Raw genomic sequence first — 11,933 nt, forward strand, 5'->3', positions numbered from 1 at the left:
ATTGCGTGAGAGTTTATAGGTTTGAGATTACTAAAGTATGAAACAATTGCTTGGCTTGTCATCGGGGTTGTGCATGATGATAACATTCTTGTGTGACGAAAATGAAACATGACTAAACCATATGATTTTGTAGGGATGAACTTTCTTTGGCCATGTTATTTTGAGAAGACATAATTGCTTAGTTAGTATGCTTGAAGTATTATCATTTTTATGTCAATATGAACTTTTGTCTTGAATCTTTCGGATCTGAATATTCATACCACAATTAAGAAGAATTACACTAAAATTATGCCAAGTAGCACTCCGCATCAAAAATTCTGTTTTTATCATTTACCTACTCGAGGACGAGCAGGAATTAAGCTTGGGGATGCTTGATACGTCTCCAACGTATCTATAATTTTTGATTGCTCCATGCTATATTATCTACTATTTTGGACATTATTGGGCTTTATTATCCACTTTTATATTATTTTTGGGACTAACCTATTAACCGGAGGCCCAGCCCAGAATTGCTGTTTTTTGCCTGCTTTAGGGTTTCGAAGAAAAGGAATATCAAACGGAGTCCAAACGGAATGAAACCTTCGGGAACGTGATTTTCTCACCAAATACAACTCAGGAGACTTGGACCCTACGTCAAGACAACTAACAGGAGGCCACGAGGTAGGGGGGCGCGCCTACCCCCCAGGCGCGCCCTCCACCCTTGTGGGCCCCCTGTTGCTCCACTGACGTACTTCTTCCTCCTATATATACCCACGTACCCTCAAACGATCGAGGCAGGAGCCAAAAACCTAATTCCACTGCCGCAACTTTCTGTATCCATGAGATCCCATCTTGGGGCCTGTTCCAGAGCTCCGCCGGAGGGGGCATCGATCACGGAGGGCTTCTACATCAACACCCTAGCCCTCCGATGAAGTGTGAGTAGTTTACCTCAGACCTATGGGTCCATAGTTAGTAGCTTGATGGCTTCTTCTCTCTTTTTGGATCTCAATACAAAGTTCTCCCCCTCTCTTGTGGAGATCTATTTGATGTAATCTTCTTTTTGCGGTGTGTTTGTTGAGACCGATGAATTGTGGGTTTATGATCAAGTCTATCTACGAATAATATTTGAATCTTCTCTGAATTCTTTTATGTATGATTGGTTATCTTTGCAAGTCTCTTTGAATTATCAGTTTGGTTTGGCCTACTAGATTGATCTTTCTTGCAATGGGAGAAGTGCTTAGCTTTGGGTTCAATCTTGCGGTGTCCTTTCCCGGTGAGAGTAAGGGCAGCAAGGCACGTATTGTATTGTTGCCATCGAGGATAACAAGATGGGGTTTTCTTGATATTGCATGAGTTTATCCCTCTACATCATGCCATCTTGCTTAAGGCGTTACTCTGTTTTTAACTTAATACTCTAGATGCATGCCGGATAGCAGTCGATGAGTGGAGTAATAGTAGTAGATGCAGGCAGGAGTCGGTCTACTTGTCTCGGACGTGATGCCATGATCATACCTAGATATTCTCATAACTATGCTCAATTCTGTCAATTGCTCAACAGTAATTTGTTCACCCACCATAGAATACTTATGCTCTCGAGAGAAGCCACAAGTGAAACCTATGGCCCCCCGAGTCTATCTTGATCATATCAATCTCCTACTACTTTGTTATTTACTTTGCCTTTATTTTACTTTGCATCTTTATCATAAAAATACCAAAAATATTATCTTATCATATCTATCAGATCTCACTCTAGTAACTGGCCTTATAGGGACTGACAACCCCTATTTGCGTTGGTTGCGAGGATTTATTTGTTTTGTGCAGGTACGAGGGACTCACGCGTAGCCTCCTACTGGATTGATACCTTGGTTCTAAAAAATTGAGGGAAATACTTACACTACTTTACTTCATCATCCCTTCCTCTTCGGGGAAAACCAATGCAGTGCTAAAAGAGGTAGCACTCGGCGACGACAAGCGCAGCGAGCGCCTCCTTAAGCAGGAGGTGAACACCGTCATCCCGGCCAAGATGGAGTGCATGCACTGGTCAGAGCGCCCAGTCACCTGGACTCGGGAGGACCACCCGGTCATCATGCCGAACCCAGGTGGTTACGCCCTCGCCCTCGATCCCACCATCGTCATGCCTCGGTGCACGTGCAAGTTTTCCCAGGTTCTCACCGACGGCGGCAGCAACATCAACATCCTCTACCACGACACCATGACCAAGCTTGTCCTCGAGGCCAAGGACCTGGAGCCGACCCGGCCGGTCTTCCACGACATCATTCACGGCCTCTCCTGCTCCCCGATCGGCCGAATCCGGCTCGACGTCATAGCAGCCACTTCCGACGCGAGCCGATCTGGTTCGAGGTGGTGGACTTGTCCAGCGCGTATCATGCGCTGCTGGGCCAGCCCGCGCTCGCCAAATTCATGGCGGTTCCCCACTACGCCTACCTGAAGATAAAGCTACCGGGTCCGAAGGGCCTCATCACCATCACTGCGCGACTACCGCAAGTCCATAGAGTGCGCCCGAGACGGTGCCAAGCTGGCTGAGTCGCTGGTCGTAGCCGAGGAGCGGCGCCGGCTCGACCGAATCATCTCCTTGGCCCAAGAAGCGTCGGCCGCACCCGTCCCGGCCGAGGACCCGGCCGGCGAGGCCTCGTTCAAGCCCTCCAAGGAGACCAAGAAAGTGAAGCTGAACCCGGAAGACCCCAGCTGCAGCAAGTACGTTGTCGTGGGCACCCGCCTCGACAACAAATAGGAAGGCGAGCTCGTCGACTTCCTCCGTGAGAATCGGGATATTTTCGCATGGACCCCAAAGGACATGCCTGGTATCCCGAGGAAGTACGTCGAGCACAAACTCAACGTCCGCAAGGACGCCAAGCCCGTCCGTCAACCCCTGCGATGTTTTTCCGAAGAGAAGAGAAGGACCATCGGTGAAGAGGTCGCCAAGCCTTTTGCGGCCGGCTTCATCATGGAAGTGTTTCACCCCGAGTGGCTGGCCAACCCAGTCCTCGTCCTGAAGAAGAACAAGACCTGGCGCATGTGTATCGACTACACCAGCCTGAACAAGGCCTGCCCCAAAGACCCGTTCGCCCTCCCGCGGATCGATCAAGTCATCAACTCCACCGCCGGGTGTGAGCTCCTGTCCTTCCTAGATGCTTACTCCGGCTATCATCAGATCAAGCTGGACCCGGCCGACGCCCTTAAGACGTCCTTCATCATGCCCTTTGGGGCGTATGATAACCCACAAGTATAGGAGATCACAACAGTTTTTGAGGGTAGAGTATTCAACCCAAATTTATTGATTCGACACAAGGGGAGCCAAAAAATATTCTCAAGTATTAGCAGCTGAGTTGTCAATTCAACCACACCTGGATAACTTAATATCTGCAGCAAGGTATTTAGTAGCAAGGTAATATGATAGTAGTGGTAACGTGGCAAAAGTAACGGTAGCAGTTTTGGTTTTATAGTGATTGTAACAGTAGCAACGGAAAAGTAATTAAACGAAGAAAATATATGAAAAGCTTGTAGGCAATGGACCAGTGATGGATAATTATGTTGGATGCGATGTGGCACCCCGGCTCAGAGCGACCGGTTTACCTTGCACTACCAGCCCAGAGACCATGTCTTCTGGCAACACACAACATCTTGGTACAGAAAACAACTGCTTTATTGATGCTAGCGGCTCAAAGTTTACATTACAACAGGTAGCGAGGCCAAGCAGCACACCCGGTGCGGCTGAACAATATGTACATTATTTAGTGAACATAAAGGGGCCTCGATCATAAAAACTACGTGGCAGCGAAACAACGTCGTAGCGGAACTCGCACAAGGACACCGATGTGGACACGATCTAGACTCACGCGTCACACCTTTCCACGGGACTTTCCTGAAATCTGGCATGACACACTAGGTCAGTACATTGAATGTACTTGCAAGCTCACAACAAGCATAAACATAATGATAAACAATATCATGATAATTAACCAATTATTAGTAATGCAACATGTAACCAACATGTTGTTATCACGCTCTTATGAGAACAGTCCCTCGGACTAGCTTACCAACGGTGATCGCTTCTGGATCACAAATGTACCAACCACGTGATCTTAGCTATGGATACCTTGTGATCATTCCGGCGACCACAGCCACGACCAATATTTGGTCTCAAACAGTGATCCTTCCGGTGATCACAACCACGACCAACACTTGGTCTCAACCAATAGGATGACCTTCCCACCATCCTCAACAGTGCAAAGTTCATGACTTAGTGTGCAAGATTAATTAAATGTTGACCCATGGTGTGACCTACTTTTGAGGTGTCTATAACCGTGGACTCGGCTATCGATAGATTGATACACTCCGCAGAGGTAGCGCACTGTACCCACACCACGAAACCCATGGCCTCATACTCCCATTCGGGTGGACCAATGACATTCCGACGAAACCCCTCCATTTCCATGACACTCTCTCGGCCACTCCGATCCACTCCAAACTAGGCTAGTCCTGGGTGGCCCCGTGTCTACCAAAGACACAATGACCACCGTCGTGGCCAAACGTCCGTCACGGGGACCGGTACCAAAAATCTCAACAACGGGCACATAAGGTTAAGTCTACTTACCGGGCCAGGGTACCGCACACCCATAACCTTACCTAGTTGGAGGCATCGACCAGAGGCATGACAACGGACCGAATAAAGGCCTTCCCATACAGGCAAATGTGGTTGCACTGGGAAAAACTCGATTCAGTGGCACCATGACCCGGTCAACGATATATTCAAGTTGTATTATTATCAGGTTCAACTTAAATTGAAAATAATTGGTGTCATAGTATGCCATGTAGTGCAACAATACCATACGCATCACATATTCATGGAAAAGATTGAGTCAACTATTTTCACACTAAGCAAAACCATCAACAACTCTTGACACTCCTCTGGTCAAGATTAAACCTCACATTAAACAAAATCTATTCTAACAAGTTTTACCATTTTTCTTATGCAAGAAAAATAACTTCAATTAATTACTTAAATCCATAACCATATTATTTCTTTCATAGCAAAAATTAATTCTAGTTTCTTTATCAACTTAGTTAGCTCTAAACTTTCTGTAACACAAGCATATTAACTTGAACAAGCTCTTAACAGAATATAAATAACACAACAATAATCTATATGCATGGATTAAATCATTCACTCAAGTAGAAAAAATCAAAAATATTGCAATGGCACCATGAAAATGTTGTTGTGGCTTGCCTTGGTGCAGATGAGGCTCACAAGCCCTTTGGTGATCCTCAAGACAAGCTTCACTCTCTGAAAATAATTTTAAACACAAAAAGAAAACATCAAAAACCCTTCTGAAAATCACCAGAAAATCTAGACAGCAGGGAAAAATCCCATTTTTTGGTGGGCTGCTAGATTTCTTTACAAAGAACACAATGCAAAAAGAATCAATTCATTTGGACTTATGGTTGAAGAGTTATAGCTGTTTGAATCTCTCTGGATATAACTGAAATTTGAATTTAAATTAAAACAGACTGGGGGCGACATCGAAGGCGTAAAGCCTTGGGGCGCCACCACTCGTACCGATTCGCGCGTGTACTGAGTGGCTGACTAGCGGGCCCCACTAGTCAGGTGAGGGGGAGAGGGAGAAGGAAACAGAGGAGGTCACGGCTTCGCCGGAGCTTACGCCGGCGACAAGGGCTCCTTGGCCAAAACGAGAGGGAGGGATCGAGAGAGGGGATGGAGGCGCACCTGCCCATACGCGTAGCATAGCTAGGGGTGGTCAGACGGCGTCGGAATCGACCTCGCAAGCGGAGGCAGAGAGCGGAGGCCGTTGGAGACGAAGACGACGGCGAACAGCGGCAACCCCAGGGGCTCCAATTAGGCGGAACAACACCACCGGGAGGCCCTGGAAAGGTTGCCCAGGCCTGGGAGGGGCTGGAGCTACCATGACAACCCGAGAGGATCACCGACGAGCTCGAGCTCGGGGACGGCGGCCCGCAGCCTCCCCGGCCGGGCTACGGTTCTCTACGATGTTGTGGGGTGTGTCAGAGTGGAGGATGGTGCTCGAGGAGGCTGGGGGTGGCTCCATTTATAGGCAAGCAGCGAGGGGGGGATTGTGGGCGGGGGAGAAGGCGACGCAGCTCACGCCCGGACACACCTGGACACGACGCCCGGCGACGAGCGGCGTCAATGAGAGGGGGAGAAGGCAACGCAGCTCACGGGGGGACTGTGGGCGAACGGGGACGAGCACAGGATCGAGGAGAAGGTGACAAGAACAATGCACACCACACTGTTACGTTGGCCGGACCGTGCCCGTGCTCGCTGCAGCGAGCTCCAGCGTCGGTGAGTGCCAGGGGAGAGTTAAGGGGGTTTGGACGAAGATGGTGGCGAGGTTTGGCATGCTTTGGCAGTCAGGGAAGCGAGCACACGCGAAACGGAGCGCTTGGCGGCACTCAGAGCGTGTCGACACGCAGGCTGGCATCGTGTACATGTGTGGTCACCGCGTGAACTTTGCCCTCAGGCCGACCTATGTCCGAAGTTCATGTATGGCTTGTTGTTCGTGGTAGTTTTGAAGATTACCACAATTTGGTTTGGACCCAGACGCAGTAGAAAAGATTTCACAAGCCAAGTAAGTTTCTGATCAGTAACTTTGAGAGTTTACTGAGGTCAAACGGCTGGGAATTTGGGGCTGGGTTTTGGAGGCTAGCAATCATCTACTAAGGTGATGATGCACAAGAAAAATCAGCCTCATTGGAGCAAGTAAAATGGTAGTTGTTGTAGAAACCACCATTTCTGTCCAGAACAGAAAATATTTTCTGTAGCAAAAATATTCCAAAAAGTGGTGCAATATTTTTGCTCAGGAAGGTTCCCTAGGGTTCAAAGAATATTTGTGAATTTTCTCAGATTTTTGTGGGCAAGAAAAAGTGGGGTTGCTTTGGAGCACATTAATCTAGCTAGGGTTTAAGAGAAGGAAATGAATATTTTTCATTAAAGAAAAATATTCCAACTATTATTATGAGGTGAACCAGAGAGGAAATGATGATTAGGGAGGGAGATGAGGCATTTGGGTGAAAGCCAAGGGTACCCAAGTGTTTAAGTCCACATGAAAAGATTCAAAAACTCCAAATTTCAAAATCGATTCAAATGAAAATCAGACAAATAAAAGAGGGCAAAAACCGGGCTGTCACAAACCTCCCCCACTTAGAATGAATCTCGTCCTCGAGATTCGGTTGCTTGGGAAACCCATTCAGGATAATGTGCCCTTAGAAATTCTTCTCGTTCCCAAGTTGACTCTGACTCGGTGTGATGCTCCCACTGGACTTTGTAGAACTTCCTCACTTTACTGCGAGTGACCCTTTCCATCTGATCCAAAAATTTGACCGGCCTCTCTTCGTATGTTAAATCCTTTGCCAACCCTATTTCTGCCATAGCAGTCCTCTTCTCAGGCGGTGATATGCATCCCCTCAACTATGAGACATGAAACACATTGTGCAAGCCTGACAATTCTGGGGGTAGTTCCAACTGATAAGCAACAGTACCCACTCGGGACATGACTGGAAATGGACCAATAAATCTAGGTGCCAACTTTCCACGAGTCTGAAATCTCTTGACTCCTTCCATAGGAGTGACTCGGAGGTATACATGTTCTCCGGGTTCAAAACTGATCTGTCAGTGCTTTGCATCATAATAACTCTTCTGTCGAGATTTGGCCAATTGCAATCTATCTCTGATTTCCCTAACTTGTTTCTCAGCTTCCATCATGAGATCTGTTCCAAAAATGCGGCTATCCCCAGTTTGAGACCAATTTAGAGGAGTGTGGCACTTACGGCCATACAAAGCCTCGTACGGTGACATCTTTAGACTGGTCTGGAAGCTGTTGTTATAAGAGAACTCGGCATACGGCAGACAGTCTTCCCATTTAGATCCTTGGGCCAAAGCACAGGCTCGCAGCATATCTTCGAGTATTTGGTTTACCCGCTCTATCCGTCCATCAGTCCGAGGATGATAAGCGGTACTGTATTTTAGCGCTGTCACCAAGGCTTGATGGAGACGTGACCAAAAAGCGGAGGTAAAAAGTGAACCTCGGCCAGAAGTGATGGTTCGAGGTACTCCATGTAGACTGACTATCCTGGATACATACAGCTATGCGAGTTGGTCTGCTCGATATGTGGTTCTGATCGGGATAAAGTGAGCAACCTTGGTTAAGGTGTCCACTATGACCCAGATTGCATCATTGCCTCGCTGAGCCTTGGGCCGTCATGTTATCAAATCCATGCAGACATCATCCCATTTCCATTGTGAGACTGGCAGTGGTTGGAGAAGTCTGGCTGGCTTCTGATGCTCTGCCTTTACCTTGTTGCATATGTCGCAACATGCCACAAATAGGAAATGTCCTTCTTCATTCCATCCCACCAAAGTATTTGTCGGAGGTCTTCATACATTTTTGTACCTCCCAGGTGAATGGAATACGAAGATTCGTGTGCTTCAGACAGGATTTTCTGCTTTAAATCTGCTTGATTGGGTACACAAATCCTTCCCCGGAAATGGAGGGTACCAAATTGATCCTTCGAGAAGTCTGAAGTCAGTCCAGCTACCATACTCTTGGCACGTTTCTGCAGAATGGTGTCAGCTGGCTGGGCCTTATGGATCTCTTCCTCAAGTGTGGGGGCAACTTCCAAAATATTGCAAGGCCAACATCAACTATGACCAGGTTAAGCTGAGCAATCTCCTCTTGAAGTTCAGGAGGCAAGGATTCCAGTATGACATTCAGGCTGACAGGCTTTCGACTGAGCGCATCGGCGACCACATTGGCCTTACCCGGGTGGTAATTTATTCCAAGATCATAATCCTTGACTAACTCAAGCCACCTTAATTGACGAAGATTTAAATCTGGCTGAGTAAATATATACTTGAGGCTTTTGTGATCGGTAAAAATTTGGCACCTCTTCCCGATGAGATAGTGCCTCCAACATTTTAGAGCATGAACCACCGCGGCCAATTCCAGATCATGAGTGGGATAATTTCCCTCATGGGGCCGTAGCTATCGTGATGCATAAGCTACTACCTTGCTGTCTTGCATAAGTACGCATCCAAGTCCTTGTCTAGAGGCATCACAATACACATCAAAACTGCGGTAGATATGTGGAAGAGTTAACACAAGTGCGGTTGTCAGCCATATCTTTAGCTCATTAAAACTTTTCTCACAGTCCTCGGTCCATTCAAACTTCTTATCCTTTTTGAGCAGCTCTGTCATGGGCTTAGCAATCTTGGAAAACCCTTCAATGAAACGACGGTAATACCCGGCTAATCCAAGAAAACTCCGGATCTGTGATACGGTTGTGGGTGGCAACCAATCGAGCACATCCTTTACTTTGCTCGGGTCCACGGCTATACCTTCGGCAGATAAAACGTGTCCAAGAAATCCAACTTGCTTGAGCCAAAACTCACACTTACTGAATTTGGCGTATAGCTGATGGTCGCGGAGTCGTTGTAGTACTGCTCGAAGGTGTTCTTTGTGATCTTCTTCACTGCTTGAGTAAATAAGTATGTCATCGATGAAGACTACCACAAACTTATCGAGGAAGTCCATGAATACATTGTTCATCATATGCATGAAGAAAGCTGGGGCATTGGTGAGACCAAAGAACATAAATGTATATTCGTAAAGATCGTACCGAGTAGTGAATGCGGTCTTAGGAATATCTTCCTTTTTAATCTTCAGTTGATGATATCATGTCCTTAGATCAATCTTGGAAAATACTTTGGCCCCACTGAGCTGATCAAACAGATCATCAATCCTTGGCAGTGGATATTTATTTTTGATGGTGACATCGTTCAGCTGACGGTAATCCACACACATGCGGAGGCTGCCATCCTTTTTGTCCACGAAGATAGCAGGTGATCCCCATGGTGGCGAGCTGGGACGGATATATCCTTTCTAGAGCATTTCATCAAGCTGCTTCTTTAGCTCCACTAATTCTGACGAGGGCATCCGGTAATACTTCTTGTATAACGGTGCGGTTCCGGGCACAAGATCTATTGCAAACTCAAGCTCGTGATCTGGTGGCATGCCTGGCAACTCTTCGGGAAATACATCTAGAAACTCACTGACCACAAGAATTAATTCCAATTCAGCCACAATGGTGAAGGCCATTTCTCTCTTGGGTATGCTTCTGCGAGCATAGAATTTGGTAGTCTGCCCCTTCGGACTGGTCAAAGTAACTTCTCGGGTCACGCAATTTATGCATACTTGATATTGAGTCAGCCAATTCATATCCAAGATAACATCCAACTTATCCGACTCAATGATTATCAAAGAAGTTGGAAAACAGACTCCGTTGATATTGATTTCCAGATTACGGCAGACCAGATTGCTCCTGATTAATGATCCCGGGGTTTGTACCAGCATATTCTTGCCCAAAAACAAACAAGGAAATTTGTTTTGGGTAACAAAACTCCGAGAAATAAAAGAGTGGGAAGCCCCAGAGTCAAATAAAATTACGGCAGGTATGTTATTAACAAAGAACATACCAATGAAGACTTCGGGGTTCTCTTGGGCTTCATCGGCAGAGAGGTGATGAACGTGCCCAATGATGTTTTGCTGGGCCGGGCATGACTCCATATAGTTGACTTGTGGCCTGAATAGAGCATTTGCCTTGCTGTTCTTGGGACACTGTCTGGCATAATGTCCGGTTTGCCCACAACTGAAGCAAGCATTGATGCGCTGGCGCTCCTCGCGCACTGGGTTGGGCACAACATTCTTGACTTGGGTGGTGGTCTTGTTAACATTCTGCTGCCAATTGGGCTTGTATTCCACCTGAGTCTGCTGCTAGGTACGGGCCTTTTGCACAGGTTGCCCATCCTTCTTTGGCTCGAACTTGCGCTTGTGATCGTTATTGACAGGCCTGTTGTCTGATACGAGCTTGTGCTCTCTTTCAGCAATGAAAGCTTTGTTCACCAAAGTTTGGAAATTTGGGAAATCAAACATGCTGAGAGTACACCGGAGTTGCGAGTTTAATCCACCTAGAAATCTGTCAATCTTTCTTTCTTCGGTGGCCATGTCATGAAGGGAGTAACGGGCGAGGTGATTGAATTTTTGCAGATATTCACCCACAGACTGATTTCCTTGGAGGAGCGAGAGAAATTTGCGCTGCTTAGTCTTCATAATTCCAGTAGGGATATGATATTTCCGGAACTGATCCTTGAATTTTGTCCAGGTAATTTCTTCATCAGCGGGCCACATGGCTTTTGCATTTTCCCACCATATAGCAGCAGTGCCTTCAAGATAATGAGTTGCGAACAGAACTTTATCATCTTCTTCCGTACGAGCAATCTCAAGCTTTCTCTCAATGGTTCGTAACCAATCGTCTGCATCCAAGGGATCAAGGACCTGACTGAAATTGGGAGGCTTGGGCCTCTGAAAATCTGACAGCTTGGAGTGGTGACCATATTGATTTCCATTCTGACCAACCATAGCTTGTACACTTCTTAATATTTCAATCAGATCATTATTCCGTCTTTCCTCAAACATTCGTAGAATTTGCTCGGTGGAGGGCGGATTTGGCAGTGGATGCGGTGGTGGAACGTACGGCTCGGGGGAGTGTCCTGCCTATCGTGCGGAACGAAGAACAGGGGTACTCTCGCGAACGTTGCTACCGCTGCCTCCCCGCGACATCCTATTATGATTTTTCCCAAGGCAATGCAACCGAGATGAGAAACATTCAAAATAAATTGGGGAAAAGCCAACAACAAAAGCCCGAGAAAAACTGAAATGATGAAGAAAACACGGCGAATAAAATAGAGTTCCAACATAATTATACACAGACTCATACATGAAAGATAACCAACATGCTAGGTTCAACTACTCTCATACAGAAAACGAAACATCATGACTCGTACTACTACATCCGGACATCATCCCGACGACTGCAGATACTCAGGGGCTCTACTGCTCTAC

General features: G+C 46.8%; 1 protein-coding gene across 1 annotated transcript; it reads right to left on the bottom strand.

The window, feature by feature from the left end:
- Positions 1–10,805: 10,805 nt before the first annotated feature.
- Positions 10,806–11,450, bottom strand: LOC147958840 (uncharacterized). Its single transcript, XM_087532327.1, has one exon. It carries the CDS (start codon positions 11,448–11,450, stop codon positions 10,806–10,808), a length of 645 nt encoding a protein of 214 aa, XP_087388453.1.
- Between the last annotated feature and the right edge of the window lie 483 nt (positions 11,451–11,933).

The sequence above is a fragment of the Triticum urartu genome, chromosome 7A (genome assembly GCF_056163025.1).
Source record: "Triticum urartu cultivar PI428250 chromosome 7A, HENAU_Tu73, whole genome shotgun sequence".
NCBI classification, from domain to species: Eukaryota; Viridiplantae; Streptophyta; class Magnoliopsida; order Poales; family Poaceae; genus Triticum; species Triticum urartu.